Raw genomic sequence first — 20653 nt, 5'->3', positions numbered from 1 at the left:
GTTCCAGTCTCCAACATGTTAAAAGGAAAAACACATTTGTAGGACAAAACAGTCCTTTTGGCCCCCCCCCCCCCCCCAAAAAAAAAAATACAAATAAGTGAGTTCTAGATCAAATCAAGCCTGAAATGCTCCTGGAAGCTACAATTACTAAATTAAGGGTGTCTGTCATACTTTGCCATATTATGAGACAAGAGTCACTGGAAAAGACAATAATGCTAGGAAAAGTTGAAGGCAGCAGTAAAAGAGGAAGACCTAACATGAGATGGAATGACTCTATGAATGAAGCCACAGCCCTAGGTCTGCAGAACCTGAGCATGGCTGTTAATGATAAGAGGAGGTTGATTCATAGGGTCGCCATGAGTTGGTAGTGATTTGACAGCACTTAACACACAAGGGGAAAACACAGTGGCAGAAGTATCCATCTACTTGGGGCATTCATTCACACATTTGTGCCTAGTACATTTACTACTACTACTACCAGGGAGTAGCTCTGTTAGCCTATGGCAGAAAGGAGGAGTCTTGTGGCACTTTAAAGACTTTTTATTCTAGCATCAACCTTTGTGGACTACAGCCCAATTCTTCAGATTTTGGTTTTGGTAGAAAAGGCCCATCAAGATGTTGATTGACTTATGGTGACCCCCATGGGATTTTCAAGGCAAGAGATGAAAATTGCCTGCATCTGCATAACAACCCAAAAACTTAATTGGTTGTCTCCCATCCTAGCACTAGCCTGGCCCACTATGTTTCATTTCCCAGACTGTATTAAGTAATATGGAAAAGTAGGCTTTCATTTCACACAGTTTCTCCTGAATTTCAGGGCAACTTTACCCTTCTTGTAAAAAAAAGTTCATCATCAAACAACCAAATGGCGAAGATCCACTCAGCATCTGAAAAAGCAGGATCTAGTCCACCAAATCTGGAACAAACTGTTGCTAATGTTTTCAATGCTGTAAAACCCCTGTTTATTTTTCCTTTTTCTTGATTTTTCAGTCAGAAGGCACTGCAAATTTAGTAACGCCAGCCCCATTTCTGGTTTCGTGGTCCTAGTAATGCAAAACCTGTGGCAGTTTGCAGAACCCCCACCGGGGAAGGAAGGCGGAGAGGGAATGGGGTGGTTTCAACAGAAGCGAATGCCATTTTATACCTTAAGATGGCGCTGAAGTAAAAGCTCCAAGCTCACGCTGCGAGGAAGTGTAACTGGTGGGTGTGTACTAGGAAGTGGATTACAGACCGCGTCTTGTAGGGTAATCGACTGTGGTGAAGGCGCAAAGGGCTCGAGGTTAGTGCGCTAAGAAAGGGACCATATTCAGTATCAATGCTGCAGAATTTAGCAGCAAGGCAAATCCAGACGTGCTCCCTTCCTTTGTCACACACCATTCTTAAATCAGTTCGCAGGTAATATTTATGGTTTGTAAGTCTTTCTTTTTTAATATATATATTTTTATATTCTCATCCCTGCAGTAGTTATTCAGTCTATCGAGCCTATCCGGACTCAAACGGAAGTAAATTTGTCCAGGATTATAGCCACACGCTCTGTCATAGTAGCTTTGCGTCTGCTTAGAATCCGTGCTGTTGTATTATCCAGTGAGTTCGACAAAGAAGGGGTAGGGTATTGAAAAGGGCGCCGGAATTTGCAAATTGAAAGGATTTCTTTGTTTTCACTTCCTCAGTGCTTCTGAGATCGTTTCATTACGTGTGACACTCCAGACTAGTCGTTGAGTGTTTTGCTACTGATGCCAGTAGGTGCATTCTCCTGCCTTCTTCTAATTCTCTTTACATGGCCTTCTATTTCACTTTCTGGTCTAAACATACTAAAGTTGAAATGACAGACTGCTGAAATTATAGGCAGGACTATATCAGTCAAGGCTGAAGTTGGGGAATGCTCTTTTTTAATGCCCGCCACCACCACCCGCGCTAGTAAATCACAGTGAAACCCTCTTTCCTAGCATGTTCTCTGCATTGGTATAATAGCTATGTATTTATCCCATGTATTCTTTGCCTTTTCCTCCAATGAGGTACCAAAGCAACTTACATTGATCTCCTCTCCTTTGTTTTATCTTCAAGACAGTGCTGTGAGGTAGGTCAGACTGAAAGTGTGTCTGGCCTGAGATCACCCAACATGTTTCCATTGGACTTTGGTGATTTAAACCTGGGGTCTCCCAGGTTCTACACTGCACATTAACCACTATTAACATCCTCACCCTTTATTCATTTTGCCACCTCTCCTCATTTCATTCTGTTGCAGGTGTTACTCAGGTATTATGGATATAGTGATATAGTGATATCCAACAGTTATTGCATTGTGGACTGAGATGTGTTGAAATAAGTGTGTCATAGCTTGGGTGAGATCATAATAGAAAGATGGGGAAAAGGTCACAGTTCCAGAGGTTGACAAAATAGTTATATAACAATCTGCAGCTAATTTAAAAATATTGTAATTGTAAAAGATGCAAAATCAAACAGATAATATGAACATTAAAATTTCCAAATGGGCTAGCCAAGAAATTCAAAAGTACATAATATAAACTGTTATCATTAAGTAATATTACAAACAGGATCCCAACCAAGTTGAGGTATATGCTGTGGCTCAATCATCTGGGAGTTGATTTACTGCAAAGAATGTGCCCATCTTGATTCCAGCACTGGGAGTGGGTAGCTTAACAATTCTCAGCTATATAGAACATTGGTGGCTGCTTGATTTTCATGCATCAGAAGGGCAATTAGAATTGTGGAGGCTAGTTACTGTGTTACTCAAGGTTAAATAAGCAAGACGGTATGTTGTATATCAGAGAAGTGAGGTTGTCTGCATTTGTCTGTGCCCACCACCACCTGTGAATGTTGACAGGAAGAAGATAAAAGGTGTACAGGGTCCAAACTGCACCCGGAGACAAAACCTCCTCTGGACACCCCCCTCAACAAGGAGCCCCCCCAAATGGAGCCCTGCCCCCGCATGTCCCTGCTGCTGGCTCCTGCTGGGAGCCTGGTTGCAGGGAGCCTGGGAGGGTGGAATGCGGCTTACCTGCGGAGCGTGTGGTGTTGGGCCTCCCTCAGCCCCGTTCCCTGGTCTGCAAGTTATGGTGAACATTTCAACAACATACCCATGAGCCTCTGCTAAATATGTTGTTGAAATGGTCACCATAACTTGAAAATATAGCCCAAGGCACTGACCCATCCCCACTTACTTTAATTCAGCCGGCAGCTGGCTGAAAAAGCAGCCTGCTCCGGCTAGGCTGTCTCGGCTCCAAGTGTTGTCAGAGTTTGCTCCCTCGGGGAGGCTGATTCTCTGGTCACGTGCGGGGCTGATTTTGCACCACCCCCCATGTGACCAGATGGCGTGCGCCCGAAGACATGGGTAACCCCATATCCCTGAGCAGATATGCCACTTGTGTCCTCTGCTTGGACTTTGTTTCCTTGCAAATCTGTTGAAACTTGATTACTCAAGTACCATGGATCTTTAACATCTATTATGTCTGACATATTGCTGTCTCCACCTTCCCCAGACACCTGAAACTAAAAAGACTGTAAAAAGGGCTGCTAACTGCTGTAAAAAGGGCTGCTAACAAATATTCTACAGGGCTCTTGCCTATAGAGGGCTTCCTAAAGGGGCAGGGTCTAACTAAGGTTCCCTCCCACATAATACTGTACAAAACAATTAAGCCCATTTTAACTAATGGTATAACTGAGACATAAAGGAATTAACAAGGGTGTCTCTAGGGGCACGACAGGCAAGATGTTATATCTCAGATCAATCTTAAATTATCTATTGAATTATCTACTCTTCACAACGAATAATCTTATCCTACTATCTATATGGTGAATTCAAAGCAATTATCTTCACAGTACTGGAAATCCTGTAATTTCCTGTGATGATTGGGTCAATAATATGTTAGGGCTCTGTGTAACAGAGTAGCACATACAAGAAGCTCCTGAGATAGTCACTTGCTTCTGGCAAGGTTTCTTGTATCTTGTATCTCTAAGCAGTAGTATCCCACCCATTGCTTAGCTGGATCCACATTACTGCCTTTTTTGTCCCATCCCATTCTCGCTCCCCACTTTTAAATCACTGCTTTGTGTTTGTGTAGCTCCTCCTGTTGTTGATGGGCTATAGTGGTAGGGTTACATGGAGATTGTTATTATATTTACTATCATATGTGGACAAACAATTTTTAAAAACCTTAGTGGGGGGAAATATTGTTGTGGCATAATAATCTCCAACACCTCTTGCACCAGTTTACTTATTGGTGAATTTCTAGCAAGCTGCAATGTACATGAATATCTTCTTTGTTCATGGGGCAATATACAAACTAGATTTAAATCTTAAAACATCTGCTGAATGCCAATTAGTCAGAATTGTCTTGGTCATATTCTGTGTCTGAAGTTATGCTAGATGCCTTTGGCCACCATTTAATTCATAACAACTTTCCAGTCCCAGTGACTCATTGCATGCAGTGCCTTAACATTTGAAAGAGTTGACAATGTATAGTACATTGTGTAGTGTTCTGTAGAGAATTTTCAAAGCAGTCTTTGATGGCAGTCTTATAGATTCGTATGGAAGGTTATGTTGACTGGTTTTTCAAAGAGATTTTCTGAAATATATTTTTACGTTGTACATGATAAAAGCTTTGCATCTGTGAGTGATTGATTTCACTGGTCCTGTTCATAATGCTACTTATCTAATATAAAGTGGACCATGTGGGAAAGGGTCTGGATGGCAGAGTGACTCAGGCAGCTACAATCTCTTAACAGATACTGTAGTGATAATATTTAATAACAGGTGTTGCTTCAGAGTTCCTGGCTAGCTACCAAATGCATAATATAAGATGGTTATATTTACCTATGGATTAATATTTTCTCTGTGAGGTAGATCTTTGGTTTCCAAGTACACAGTTGTAAATAGGCATTTGAGAGATGGCGCAAGAAATTAAGTCTTAACAGCTGATTCTAGTTAGCCATAAGTGTGCTTAATAAAATATAATTCATTGTCCCATGACTATATTAAGCCATTAGCATGAAGCTTTGGAATTATTTTAGAACATGACATTTTTAAAAATGGGAAATTGAAAAATAGTTGCTGTTTATCTTTTAGTATTACAAACAGGCTATCAATTTGTGTAAATTATAGTTCGTTCTAGTGTCAAGACTTATTTAAATAAGGATTTATTGCTCTGCTTTTTAGAATGTAGAACCGTCCACGTTTTGATGTTCCATATTATGTTTGTGTGACTATTATAGGTGCTTTACAAAATGATGGATAAGAAAACAATGTGGGCTAGGAGTTCTAGAAGACTTTATTTTATTTTTTTATTTATGACACACTTTATCTTTGTAGGCTTGGGGAAGGGAACATCTCTATAAAACAAGCTCAAAGCCCAAGGAATATTTGTTAACAATAAATATAAAAACATGCATTTAAATGTATACTTGTACAGTATTTCTTATTGCCAACCCCGAGGACTTTTCTTTACAGTTCGATTGTTTTGTCTTGATTAGAGTAGTCTGATTGACTGGCTTCACTTGTTACTGCATCCTTGGTCTGTCCCTGCTTGCCCCCCCCCCCTCCCCATCTCTCTTCTCTCTTGGGCTCATTCTGCACATGCAGAATAATGCGCTTTCAAACTGCTTTCAGTGCTGTTTGAAGCTGTGCGAAATGGCAAAATCCTCTTGCAAACAGTTGTGAAAATGGTTTGAAAACACATTATTTTGTGTGTGCGGAAGGGGCCTTGTACTCATCTCCTATCTTCTAAACTTAATGTATGTGGTTTCTGTGATCTGACATTCAGTCTGCCTTGATTTCCTGAATGTAACCATTTATATACAGAATACAATCTCTTTTTGGATCTAGTTCTGAAAAATGCTTTATCTAGTCCAGGGGTAGGGAACCTGCGGCTCTCCAGATGTTCAGGAACTACAATTCCCATCAGCCTCTGTCAGCATGGCCAATTGGCCATGCTGGTAGGGGCTGATGGGAATTGTAGTTCCTGAACATCTGGAGAGCCGCAGGTTCCCTACCCCTGATCTAGTCTCTCAGAGCCGTGAAACTGTCAACTTTGTGAAAGTTATTTGAGATTTAAATGACTGGTGGTTAGAATGTCATGCTTACAGTGCTGATGGCATGCACAGGAACTATGCTCCAGCATATTTTTATTTATTTCTGGCTTCTAAGTATGTCCAATTATAATTTCACTTCCTTCCAGCATGTAGTTAGCTAAAATTAATTTATTGGTACAATTTTTAACAATGTTATCTAGCCAGTCCTGTATAGATCTTAGATCTTAAATCTCTACAAAACTTAACAGTGGACCTAACTGGGGGTTTCTGTGCAATTTCCTTGAAGGGGTCAGTTGATTTCTGAAACCTACCAGTTCGTCTTTTTATTGAGATATATTGTTGGAGAGCACCTTTGAGCACACACCATGCACAGCTTGGGTACTGCAACACTTCTTCATATTAGTCAACTTTAAAGGATGGCTGATGCTAGAGATGGTGGCAACAAACAGCTGAATCATGATCTATGTATTTCTGATAAATAATGATAAAGCATTCTGTATAATTGTAAAGAACAGACAGCTGAGTTCTGATGTCAGCCTCGACCCAATCAACAAAGAATTAAAGTGTGTTTAAACTCTGAGAAATCAGTTAGTTTAAACATGCCTAATTCTGCACTGTATGATGCCCATAGTTTGTACATGCTACAGACTGAATCATGAATCCTTGTTTTGTTTTTTCAGGGGAGGTGTGAGGACGGGCTTTGCTTGGAAAGGGTCATATTGGTTAGGGTGATCACCAACTGTCCTTTTAGCTTTCTTTACATATGTCATGAACAATTATGTCAATTTTGTTTTAATAAAGTTTTTCTTAATGATTTGTAAGCTATTTCAAATATACAGAGAAGCAGGATAAATCTTTTAAATGAACAAAACAAGAGATAGAGCAGTGTTAAGGGGAGAAAATCAGTGTGGTCTAATGTACATTAATATAGGCTCCCAAAATATAAAAGATGGTTTAAACTAGATTTTTAAAGTAAAGCCTGCTTTAAACAAAGCCAGTTGTATAATCTTTCATATATCAGTTTACTACTTCCCTTCCAACCCACAAGATAATTTTGAAGCTTTTAAGTCACATTGCAAAGTTAAATCATGTTGTCTGTTGGAAACATTAACATCTCATCTAAGCACAGAACTGGTTGTTAGAATAATTTTGAAGAACTACAAATATTGTTTGCTAGGCAATGCAATCAGCCCTTTGTAGTCTGCTGATATAAGGTGATTCTTACTGGCACATGTCTGTTTGAAACCAAGGTTTGAAACCAAGGTTGTCAACTGGTGGGGGACCAGGACATTTTTCGTCAGTGAGGAAGGTAGAGGGAGGGGGACTTACAGCAAGGCTTCCCCTGCTGCCAGTAAGTTCCTATGGCACCAGCAGAAGGAGGGGGTTAGGGCAGGGGATCCCATTCCTTTCAGGGCCCCAGCAACCCTACTTGAAACATGTAATGTATTTATATTGGCATATATGTTAATGAATTTAAAAATGGCATTACAGTAGAAAACATAACCTAAAATTTAAACAATACTTCTAGGATTGTGTTACATCACTGTATTTGTCTTATACTAAACCTTTTTTAAATTCCAAAATGTGGTGAAAATGATTTATAATTGCATTTATATTTCAGATCTTTCACGGAAACTTCTTTGCTATCTGGCAACTGTGTTCTGATCTATAGCTTGCAATCAAAATGTATCATGCATGTAATTATCGCTTTATTATTTCAACAGAATAAAGATGTTCCATTTCCACAGCTGGACAATGAAGCTAACTAAACATTCTTCAACTCCACTCCAAAGACTATTGTGTGAAGCTGCTAGCAATTTACCAGTGTTAACATTGTTCACCAAGGTAAAGTCTACTTGATTGACCTAAAATGGAAGTTCTGAACTTATTGTTTTCAAAGAAAACATCATCCATTTCCTCAAAAATAACACCCTCCAATTAACAGAAACACTGCCTATACCATTAAAAAATGCCATCAGTGGCCATTGCTAGGCAAACCATGACACTACTGCCAACCTTCAGGTCCTATTTATGTCAGTAAAAAGCAGGTGGAGGGCAGGTTCTTTTCCAGGATTGCTTGGCCTTTGAGGGAGGACTCACCAGACCAGGCAACAACCAGTAAGCTTCTTGTTATCACATCACTTCCTTGACTTTCCCAGGTCTACCTTCTGGCTATTGTTCAATAGCAGCCACCCCACAAAAACAATTGTGGTGTAGTGATTAGAGTTTCAGACTAGTATCTGAAAGACCCAGCTTTGAATCATTACTCTACTATGGAAGCATGCTAGGTGACCATGGGCCAGCTACACATTCTCAGTTTGACAATAGGGTTGTTGTGAGGATAAAATAGTGGAGCAGAGAATTATGTAAGCTGGCTTTAGGTTATCACTGTGAAGAAAGGTAGGGTATTAATGAAGTAAATGTAGTTGAAGGTGGTGGGGAAAGTAAAAGGCAAATTGCTTAGCAGATGAAAAGGAGAGAAGGAACCAGGGAAGAATAAAGATATGAGGGTTGTCAGAAAGAAAGAGAAAATAGTGTGTGAAGGAAATGCAGAGGGAAGTGAGGTGCCCCCTACAAGACCTTGCTGGTTCCACACAGTGCAGCCAGGCTTGGTGGCAAGCACTGTGCAAATGGTCCGTAGCTTCTCCAGGTAGCTAGCAAAAGACAGGGGGGGGGGGCGGGTAGATAAAGGTCGGATGGCTAATGGATGGGATGGAGAGGAGAAAGCAGTAAAAGGGAAGAGGCTATTGAGGTCATTCAGTGAAAAGAAAGAGGAGACTGAGAGGAAGTAAGATGCTCTCCTGTACATCCTTGTGGGTACCCCACTCGCTTTTTGCTAAATTGTGTGCAATGGAACATTGCATTGTCTTTTCTAGTGAGTCTTGTCTTCTCATAATGTGACCAAAAGTCAATATCATTAGTTTGGTCATTTTGGTTTCTAGGAGCAGTTTAACCTTGATTTGATCTAGATCCTCTTATTTGTGTTTTTTTGGCAGACCATGGTATGTGCAAACTTCTTCTTCAGTGCCACATTTCAAATGAATCAATACTATGAAGGAAAACAATTGTGTTATTTATTTTTACTTATTGTATAGTTTAACAGTGTACTGTATGACAAATTTCCAACTTTTTTGCAGTACTCTGAGTAATCAAAATGCACAATTTTATTTAAAAAATTTAGAAGTTTGCTTTTCATTCAAGAAACTAGGATCCAAGACCAGTAGCATGCTGGAAACAATTGGAGATGGTTTGAAGAACTTGGAGACATCAACTCTTCCTTTGTAGAATGAATGGTAAATCTGATTCCAGTGTGTTTTATTTAGTTAATGTGATCCAATTAAGCCAAGTCAAGGCTTTATTGGGTACATTGTTCAAAATCGTTCTTTCTATGAGAAAATATTAAAGTTGCAGGTCTGTATCTGCCAGCTGGCTGTGCAGTTTATAATCCTGAAGGCAATGAGGTGGTGAATAACAGGATTACTTTTAGAGGTTAATAATTGGGTAGAGGAAAAGCCTTTTGTGATGCTTTAGCACATGCCGAGTCTTAACATTTTGAAATTTTAAGGGCAAATCATTACTAACAAACTGAAAATCCTTTTCTAAACTGGCCCCTTTTGTACTTGTGTTAATGTGTTGGGGAGGGGAGGGGGGGTTACAGAGGACGTGTAGGATCACTGGCAATAGCAGAGCAAAATTATCTCTCCAAAATGTTGGCTTCTTATAATAGCCTAATTTTGTGTTCCCAGCTTGGGGCCACTCAGTCCAGCCTCAGATATGTTTTAAAGTAAGAAGGGCAGAATGCATTGAAGGGATAAGTCTGTCATTTCATATTCTTGGTGCCCAGCATATCTGAATGTTTCTTTGGTAGAAAATTCAGTTTGCCTTTTGCAGTTGAAGCAATTGACAACTCTTGGAAGGGAATTAAGGTTGCCTAAAAGTTCTTGAGTGTCCTATCAGAGCAGCTTAAAGCTAGGCTGCTGAGTATCTTACCAGTAAGGGTATTATTTTTAGAGAGGGTTCCCACTGGTGTGATATCCCTTTTCTTAGAATGGAGAATTGTGCAGTTGCTTTAGTATTTTTATGGAAAAGGGAAGGAGAGATATGCTTTGTTATCATCTTGCTTTTCTGAAATATGAACTGTACATGTAAAACATTCTAAAGTTTTATTATTCCTGATACTCGTTGAATGAAGATATGGCTTCTTTGAAAGTTATTTGCAAGATCTGAAATGGGTGTTTCTTCACTTGGCTGAGGAAGGTGGGGGTGGGGGTGGTTCTGATTTAAGTGCCTTAGACTGGAGTTACTTTGTATAAAGGGACCATCATTGACTAGCAGTGATCACAACAGCTTGAAGAGGCCGCAAGTTTTTCCTGTAGGAGTCAGAATCAATGAATGGAATTTACAGGGTTTTCAACTCCACCATCTATTGTGGAGATATTTAAAGGAGCTTCATCATTGGCAAGGAAGACACAAGCTCAGTGTTTCCATGTGAGTCTGAAAGATAAGTACTATAATTCTGAAGGTAAGATGTGTATCAGTAAACACACATTAAATATGTGCAAGGCAGTTGCAAGAAATTGTGGCTTCCCAGCAGATGTTTATGAGTGCTTACATATTGCTCACTATGGCTTCAGATACTAGAAGGTTCACTATATGGAAGACAAGAAGACATCATATTTCTTCCTGCTTGAAGAACCAGTGGGAGCGGGTTGAAGGGCAACCCTATGTCCTTCATTTTTACTTCAACTCTTCCTTTTAACAGCTGTCTCACATGTTACAGGGCAGAAGCTGGTACACATTTAAAGGATTAATGAAGAGAATCCATTCTTAGAAATCTCCTTTCAACTTCTGCTGAATGAAGTGACACATCAGAGGAAGACTCCAGAGTCTGGAGGAAAGCTTCATACTTTGCTCAGTAGAGTGGCTGGATAATGTTAGGATCCACTCGTATGTGTTATCTACTTCTGTCTTGTAATGGGAGGTAACTATGTGCTCATGGCAAGCACAGTGACTCACAGATAAAGTGCTTTTGCTCTCTTACACTTCACATGCACCTTGCCATGGACTGTTTGATTAGTAGTCATAACATGCTATAGAGTGGCTTGTAGGCTGAAGCTTGGTGGAAGGAGCTAGAGAGCGGATGTTCCTGTCTTCTTGCCCCAGCCCCCCTCCTCTTCTATTCTGTGTTATGAAACCCAGCCGCATCTGTGTAATAGGATGCAGACATTGATTAAGATCTTGTGCTCAGTTATCTCTTAACATTGTTGTCTGTTCTTTTTTCTCTTCTCAGAAACCATGTCCCTTATGTGACGAAGCCAAAGCAATGCTAGAGCCATATAAACATAAGGTAATTAACACAGTCCTACATTTATATGAATACAAGAATACTCATATATAGAATATCAGAAATGCCTTTTGGAAAAGGAAATTTACTCTGTCTTTATTTGCTTCTTTCTCCAAACAATTATTTCAATTGGTTTGCATTTGATTTTCATAAAACAGATCATTGCAGTCCATTTTCAGGCCTTGTGATTTGACTGAACTGCTGTACATCTGGCTTTTTATTTAAGAACAAATTCTATCTTTCAAGTTGAACTTGATTTTTTTTTGCAAAATAATTGTTTGGAAAAATAGAGACCACACTTTCAGTATTTTTCTCTTTCGCCACCCATAACTTCCTGTTGCATTCCACATCTGGTCATTCTGTCATCTGTTCTATATGGATGAAAAAGATGATGCAGCAATACCATCATTGAAGCTGTTCATTACTCATGAAATTGGCCAGCATTACATGAAAACAATGGAGACTGCAATCCTAACTACACTTCTACGGAAATAATTAATTTGACTACTTCCTGTTCAATAGTATTGAGTTAAAGAAAGTGTGATATTAGTTGTGATATTAGTTGGCTTCTTTACTCAGAAGAAAAGAGTTAGCAGAAGGAAAGGCATTGCAATTTGGGGAGAAATGGTTATGCTTCTTGATTGAAATGATTGACCGATGGACTCAGCTAGGCAAAGAAACCAAAGCTTCAGAAACCATTAACAAAGGCATCCATAAGCCTTACTAAGATGTGCCAACAAGCAGGCAGTGGCAACTTCTAAAGACACCAGAAAACAACCAAAGAAAGCAAAACAGCATGTAGTAGAGCGAGCAGCCAGAAGCACTACACAAGCTACCAGCAAATGAACAAAACATCAATAATATATATGTGCTTAATTTAATGACATCCAATAGCAAAGTGTAGAAGTGAAACCCTGAACCAGTATACAAAAACAGTGTACGAATTATAGGTAACGATGAAATTAGGACATGAAGACATAACATATTTGCAAACTCAGTGGCAAGCACAAAAATCCCCCAAAAGGAGTAAACTCAGAAAGACCTGTTACCAACAGTCTCAATACAGGTCAAATGAAGCATTCTCACATATGGAACCTAGACAGGTAAGACTCAGGTAATTAAAGTAGTAGGGTGGTCATAAATAAGGATGGGAAATTTTGTTGTGAGCAACTTTGTCAGCCAGGTAGATGTGTTCCAGGCTTGCCCATGAAGAGATACATGAGTTAAGTCACAAACAAACAGAGTGCAACTTGTATAAAAAGTTTCCAAGAATAAAGGGCTAAGCCTCATAGATGTCTTCTTGTCAATTACTTTTGGGGGATTTTTGTGCTTGCCAATCAAGCTTGCCAATCAAGTGGGCTGGCACGTTTGTTTTGTCTTTATGTCTTCTCATTGTTACTTGTATTGTACACACTTTTTGTATACTGGTCCAGGGTTGCACTTCTACATTTTGCTATTAGACATCATTAAATTGAACACGCACACACACAAACACACACATATATGTATTATCGACATTTTGATTGTTTTCTAGTAGCCTGGGTGTAGTAGGTTTTCTGAGTTCTAGCAACTTCTAAAGACAACCTCTGCATGCATTAACACCTGAAGGCTTGTAGATTGGCCAGGTTGTCCTTGTACCATCTTGCAGAGGCAAAAGCAGCAAGAAGAGCCAAATATGAACTGTGCCTGACAGATCATGGAAAGAGAGCGTCAAGCCCTGCTATCCAGCAGATTCCAGAAAGCAATCTGAAAAACAGGTTTGAGGATCTAACTAGTTCGGCCTAATTCCCAAAATTGTTTTAAGTTGCTAGACATTTTTGGAAAGTTGCACAAGACTTGTTCTGGAATCTTGCAAGAAGATCAGATATCTGCATAATTCATTGATACACAAGCTACAGAGTTAATAAAACTTGATGTGTATAGTTTGGGACTGAACAGTGAGAATTATAGTCTCGATCACCTTTGTAGTACAGATTCCCATTGTAAAAATCCAAAAATCTCCATTCTCAAAATGCCCCTTACATTGAAAAAGCTTGCTCTGTTTTTCTAGAAAATATGATCAAACATTGATCCAAGTCAGCTATTAGTTAGAAAACAACTTCTACCATGATCCTAAATGTATTTTCTTGAAGCTAAATGTATTATACAGCTTTGCTCATCCAAGCAAGGCCATCTGCAAATGCGCATACACATGCTTTCTGTGTTGTGGCCCACACTTCGTGGAATAGCCTACCTGAGGTCAGGAAGGCTCCAATTCTCCTGGCTTTCCAGAAACTTTGCAAAACTGCATTATTTTAGAAGGCTTTTCTAAGTAGGCAATAGGGTAGCACTGTACAATAGGCTTCACAGAGTTACTTGGAGACATTGTTAGGGACTGTGGTCTACACTACTGTGTATAGTTTGCTGAGGTTTGGATCCCATTGTGTAATTTTGCATCATTTGCAGCCCAATCCACAAGACTATGGTGACTGGGGACTGTGCCGCTACTGTAAGCCTGAGTCCCTGGCCATGGCACCTCTGGCTTGAAAGCCTGAGTACAATCGACTCTACCCCCAGGAATGCTGTGGCCCACCCTCTGCACTGCTGTGGAGCTGTGGTCTTTGTTAGCTCTGCTAGCAGGGGTGTTCCTTATGCCAGTGGAGTGGGAAAATGTGCCAGCATGGTCCCATGCTGCATCCAAATGTTGATCCTCTCCCCTCCCCCCCTCCCAATTGAGCCATTAATGTGTCATGTTAATGTCGAAGCAGCGGCTTACACGCGAGTAGGACACCTTGCAGAGTGCAATGCAAACAAGAACCGAAAGACACAAAGTCACCGTGCAGTTCTGTTTATTTGCTAACTATCAAAGTGCTCCGCCAGACACAGGTGTTTCCAAGCTCTTTTCACTCAGTGGTCTGTGTCTACTATTATACAAAACAGGTGCCAATCCGATGCCCATGCCTTATCAGACTTTGCACACGTTACCCAGTTATGCACACAGCTCTAATATGCACACGGCACTAGCAGGAGGGAGTGTCCACCTGTCAGATAGATTTTGACCAGCTATACACAAGTTCTGACACCCCTTCCAAAATCGGTATGACAGGTTCAACATATTTACACTTTATACATTTGTTACAGACATCACATTCAATTGTTCACACAGAAGCATATACTTTTCTTTAGCAGTAGGTTTGGTTGGCGCCAGCTACATTTGACTTAGAATCTACATATTGCAGCTTAATGAATCCACTTTGTACAAGTTCTCGCATCTGTTCATATTTCACGACTATGTATCTGTTTCTAGCCTTTAGATTCTCTGTTTCTGCTAGATGAATGGCTGTCTGTGAATCTTCCAACATCGGGATTGGTTGGTGTACTGTTTCCCCTAGCTCTGACAACAATGCTTTTAACCAGATCAGTTCGCTGTAATGTCTCAGAGATGGCACAGAACTCAGCCTCAGCAGTTGAGAGACTAACTGAGGTCTGTCTATGGGACTGCCAGGATACTGGTACATTGGCATAAGTCACTACAAACCCTGTGCATGACTTTTGGTTTTCACCGTCAGCAAAGAGCTATCTGTTGTAGCACATAGAACATTACTCTGTTTCTCTGCTTTGACCAGTAATCCTAGTTCAGCAGTGCCATTCAGATAACGATGACACGGGTCAGACCTATCCAGTCATGCTGCGTTGGCTTAGCAGCATGTCGGCTTAGCATGCTTACGGCAAAAGCCAGGTCTGGGCGTCCAGTTCGCGATGTGAAGGAGGCTTTCCTAATAGAGACCTGTATAGTTCTGGATCACTACACAGTTCTGTATCAGATCCCTACAAAACTCTACAGTTATTGGTGTTATGCAGCCTATGTATCTAACTCAGCTTTTGACTATGGCTTCTATTTTCTTCCTCTGGCACATGAAGAAGCCCTGGTTTGTTACTTGTTTAATGTCTATGCCTAGGTAGTGAGTTATTACACCTAGGTCTTTAACCACAAAGGTTTCACTTAGTTCTTTGTAGATGTTGTCTGCCTGTTGGTCAGACTGAGTACATACACAAATGTCATCAACATACACCAGTACAATCTCTGTCTGATGCTTGACCCCTTACATATACACAGGCATCAGCAGAGGTAACGATGAAACCCACACTCTTTCAGTTTTATGCCTAAGCAGCAATACCAGTTCCTCCCAGATTGAATCAGGGTCAGTATTAGGAACGCTGCAGCTTATAAACCATGTTTGGGTCATCGCCTTCATAACCAGCAGGTGCCATATATAGACGCTTTTGCCTTAGCGGAGCATTAAGGTAAGCACATTGAAAAATCAAAATGGCGTAACCTCATGTTGTATTTGCTCTCAAGAGATAAGCGCGACAGACCGTAAAGACTCTGGTCTGGCTGTGGGAATAATTCTCTTCCTCCGGTTTCTCCTGTGCAAAACCCCGAGCAACAATTCTAGCCTTATAAATCAGTCTATTATCGGGCAGCTTCGAAAACCCATATTTAGAACCGACATTTTCTGCTTCGGGGTGCAGTTACTTTTACAAACACATTTTGTTTTACAAGGGTGCTATGTTCCGCCCATAGCTTCCTCCCACCTCTCTTCTTTCTTCTGTGGGAAGAGATAAAATCTCTGCATAGGAGGTCGGTTCAAAAACAGCAGTCTGACACACATAGACATTTTGACTGTGACTCCATCGTCAGGTGGTACACCCTTATTTACCCTTTTGATGTGCGGGGATAGTTCGCTCCACCTCCTCCCCTTCTGACTCTTCATCAGTGGGAGACAGTTTGTTTACTTCTATGCCACACTTCTCTGCTCAATTCTGATTCCTTTGAGCAGCTGGCAAAGCCTGCTGTCCATTAACTGTTTCAGGCTCAGTAAATGGGAGTAACACCTCAGTGTTTGAGTGTATCTTCTCCCAGTTCGCATGCTTAACAAAATTAGCACTGGAGATGACAACCCTACCAAAACGTTGAGAGAAACGAAATCCTTTTAGTCAGTGGCTCATAGCCAAAGGTCAGAGTTTGCCACTTGGGGTCACCTGTCTTTCTCTGCTGTGGTGGCACCAACACATGAGCCTTACTACCAAAAAAATCCTCATATTTGACAAGTCTGGATTTTTCCCATACAGCAGGAAAACGGGGTTTGTTTAACTACTGGAGGACCACATTCTATTTAGCACATATGTGGCTGTATTTAGTGCTTCAGCCCAGAAGTACTCTGGCAAATCAGCATCTAACAGCATGCTTTGTTTCATGGTCTTGGTACAGCTACCTTTCTTCAGCTCTCCCGCTCTCATGAGGCCGAAACGGGTTCGCTTTTACATGCTGGATTCCTTCTTTCCAGCCATGACTGAAAGTTATTGCTTGTCCATTCTCCCCTGTCCGCTTGTAACGGTTTGCCTTATGACCTAGCTCCTTCTCTACCATTTCCACCCAGTTTTTAAAGCTTAGGAAATGCCTCAGCCTTCACTCTGAGGAAAAGGAGTACGTGTACCTGCTAAAGTCGCCACACAGAACCATGAGGTACTTAGCCTTTCCCTGACTGAGTTGGAATGGCCCTGCAAGATCCATATGGACCAGTTGGAGTGGGATTCGGACAGACTCTCTGGTGCTTGGCAGTTGAAGGATGAGCCTTCACTTTCGCTCTGCCACACACACAGAGCACTCCAAAACTTTCTGCAGGGTTTCACCTTCAGACCGCACACCTTTATTAGGTTAGCTAGTGCTCTGAAGTTCATATGGCCAAACACACGATGGTAATAATGTATGCATTGGTCATGAGGAGGAACATTTGACACTGACACATTTGCTACCTTCTCTCAGACATACAGATAGTACTCTTTATCATTGTGTTCTAAATAATACAAGCCATTTAACAGTTTCTATGCTATCACACAACACCATTCTTAGATATGGTACATGCTTGATCAGCAAAAGTAACAACATACCCATCAGCCGTCATTTTAGCGACACTGAGCAAACAGTATTCAAACAGGGGCGTATAGAGGGCGCTTTTAATGCGGTCCATGCAAAGCAGGCAACGTAAGCTGTTCCGTTTCCACAGAGGTTGGAGTCCCGCTTTGCCAAACACACTTGTTTGATGTCTGGGCACGCTGATCCTCTGTAAGCAAATGTTCACGTTCACTTATGTGCATAGAACAGGCAGAGTCAATGAGCCAAGTTCCCTCTCTGTCCTTGTCATTGCATCGACCAAAAGCAGACGAAGAAGAGGCAGAGTCCCTCCCAGGACCCTTCTTCTGTCTCTGTTTGGGCTTTACGCCGGTCCAGCACTTTTCACGCATGCTCTTTGCCAGATGGCCAGGAGCTCCACACCGTAGCAACGCTCGGTCGCGACAAACAGCTGGCAAGACGGACGAACTCTCAGGAGTTGGCTCCTCTGAGGCTCGGGCAACGCTCTTCTGGAATTCTGTCGCCGCAATCCAGCAGCTTCAGGTGACGTGAAGTCCAGAGTCAAGGTGGCATCTGCAACCGTTTGGAGACTGCTGACCAACGACTCTACCTTAATCGCCCAGCTACCTAAATCAGCAGGTAGGCATAAGTGAATTATGCGGTCAGCCAGCTCAGAGAATAAAGACCTCATTTTCTGTAGGTGTTCAGAAACGGAGTCACCTTTCCGCAGCCTGAGGTGATGCAACTGTCTTGTTAGTAAGACTTTCACTCCAACAGACTCACGCTTGGTAGACGCTTAAGTAGATTCCAGCATATTCGATGCAGATCGCCAAGGCCCTTGATATATAGCAGCTGGGGAGCTTTCCACCGCCAAGATGATGGATGCTCACGCCTCCTCAGCTCTAATCTGTAAAGCGGAGGGCTGCGCTGGTAAGGGAGTTTTACCTAATGCCCACAAATCCTCACGCAGAAGATAAGCTTTCATCTTCAAACACCAGGTCACATAATTGTGCTCTGTCAGCCGCTCGAAAGGCAAGCCAGCAAAAGAAGCAGCCATGGTGCAGCCGGAACTGTTTCTCGCATTAACAGCAACAAAACAGTTACCGCTGCAGTAAGGGGCAGAATCTGGGCCCATAACCTGTCAAGCAGCTGCTTACACGCCAGTAGGACACCTTGGTAGAGTGCAATGCAAACAAGAACCTAAAGACACAAAGTCACCGCGGCAGTTCTGTTTATTTGCTAATCAAAGTGTTCGGGCCAGACACAGGTGTTTCCAAGCTCTTTTCACTCAGTGGTCTGTGTCTACTATTATACAAAACAGGTGCCAATCCGATGCCCATGCCTTATCAGACTTTGCACACGTTACCCAGTTATGCACACAGCTCTAATATGCACACGGCACTAGCAGGAGGGAGTGTCCACCTGTCAGATAGATTTTGACCAGCTATACACAAGTTCTGACAGTTAACACTTTTGCTTAGTTTCAGTTCTGTTTTTGACTTCTGGTTGGTTCTACAAATATTATTTCATTGTTTATTGAGTGTCCCATCTTGTTAATTGTATTGACTCACTCTTCGTAATCTGCCATGAGTTCCAGTGAGAAAGGCAGCCTATTAATAATGTAAACAAAGTGCAACTTCCTTTTAAAATATGCAGGCAAAGAAGGGGTTTTGTTTGTTTTAGTAGATTAGTAACTTAGCTGTTTCTAACAGTTTATTTTTCAGGAGGTGGACATCACCCTTCCAGATCACAAAACCTGGTATGAAAGGTACAAAAATGACATACCAGTCTTTCATTTGAATGGACAATTTCTGATGAAGCATCGTATGGATATAGAAGAATTGCAGAATCAGTTGCTGAACATAGAGTTGCAAGATGGTGGCAAAAGGTGAAGAAAATGAGGAGGTTGCAGGCGGTACATAAATAATTTTGTGCTGCTTCACAAACAAGTAAAACACCAGAGTTTAAAGAAATTTATGAAAATACAACTTTACATGGTTAACTTGATTATGTGATGATGAAACAGATAACAGATGTGTTGATCTCAGGCTACAAAATGTTAAAGTGTTGTAATGGAGGGAAAGGGTACAACTGTTTCTCATTAGCAGATAAATTTTTTGCATAAATTAATATGTTTGTCACTGATAAAGTCTAGTAGGGGCAATGCATTTCAAGTCCTTATTTTCAGAGTGGCAAAAGAGCACCTGTTTGTTAGATGACAATGATTGCACTTGATTGAAAACATTTGCTTGGGATATCAGAATAGCAGCATCACTTTTCTGACAACTGAGTTTAGTTATTGTTTTCCTATGATAGAATTTTCTTTAAGTTAGTTGTTCAGTTATGTATGTTTCTTCATAGCATTTAAGATCTTCAGTGTTCATCTTAAATCTAGCAATATATCTGATCAACTCCATTAGTGAAATGAAACCACAGAACACCGGTTAATCCTAAAGTAAGACTGAAAATTATCTGTATGCCTCTGGGTTCCGGCCTCCATTTCAATTTCATATTTTTTATTAAGATAAAATTATCAGCGCAGGTGTAGAATAGTATAGTCCTTATGTTGATTTCACACTGTATATCTTGAAAGAAACTGTGTGCTCACATAGGTCTTTGCCATGTCTAGAGGTGTTCCCATTCTTTTCAGTTATCCTTGGGGACACTGCAAGTGGATTTCTGATGTTTTTTAATTTGTTTATTTGTTTGGATTTCATAGACCGCTTCATCCCCAAAGGGTGTTATACTAGTAGGGTTTGAGTCTAAGGGCCTTTTTAATAAAAGGAACCAATTAACGTATCTTAAAATCAGGACTTGTTTTTTCTCTTTATGATTCCGAAAACATTTTATTTCCAGCCTGGAAATGTTTTATCTGAATCCCCCCCTTAAAATGATTCTTTGGATTAAACATTTCTAAGCCGTCTTCCCTTGCTGTGTGGTCTTATTTATAATGTTTTATCTTTCCTGCTACTGTTTTCCATGCCTCTGAGCTGTTGCCCATCTTCCCCCTTGGCACAATTTTCTCACATCCCTGACTTCACTCCTTTCCCTCTCACCTCTTTATTTTCATAATTTCTGCATTTTGTTGTTGTTGCTTGGTTGAATCTATGAAGCATCGATTAAACAGAGCTACAGAAAATTAAAGCAAAAAATCAGTGAAGCATTGTTTCTATTACTCCCCCCCCCCTTTAAAAAAACCTCACTGTGGCCGTGAAACATTTGGAGGAGGTGAGTGCAGACAAACATTGTGGTAAAGAGAGTGGGGAAAATGTTCTAGGTGACTTGTGTGGAAAGGGCCTACTGCTGCTTTATCACCTCCCTTGAAAATCCCACCAGGGGTCACTAGAAGTCAGCTGCAACTTGACGGC

General features: G+C 41.0%; 1 protein-coding gene across 2 annotated transcripts; it reads left to right on the top strand.

The window, feature by feature from the left end:
• Positions 1–1210: 1210 nt before the first annotated feature.
• LG07H5orf63 (linkage group 07 C5orf63 homolog) lies at positions 1211–20437 on the top strand. 2 transcript variants are annotated; one of them, XM_048504569.1, is made up of 4 exons: positions 1211–1279; positions 7773–7893; positions 11339–11395; positions 18998–20437. In XM_048504569.1, exons 2-4 carry the CDS (start codon positions 7780–7782, stop codon positions 19175–19177), a joined length of 351 nt encoding a protein of 116 aa, XP_048360526.1. In that variant the 5' UTR covers positions 1211–1279; positions 7773–7779; the 3' UTR covers positions 19178–20437. The 2 variants fall into 2 exon arrangements, with proteins under 2 accessions (XP_048360526.1, XP_048360525.1); XM_048504568.1 differs by having other exon boundaries at positions 1233–1395.
• The last annotated feature ends 216 nt before the right edge of the window (positions 20438–20653 follow it).

The sequence above is a fragment of the Sphaerodactylus townsendi genome, linkage group LG07 (genome assembly GCF_021028975.2).
Source record: "Sphaerodactylus townsendi isolate TG3544 linkage group LG07, MPM_Stown_v2.3, whole genome shotgun sequence".
NCBI lineage: Eukaryota > Metazoa > Chordata > Lepidosauria > Squamata > Sphaerodactylidae > Sphaerodactylus > Sphaerodactylus townsendi.
The sequence above is the reverse complement of the archived record's forward strand: the minus strand, read 5'-3'. Positions and strand labels throughout refer to the sequence as shown.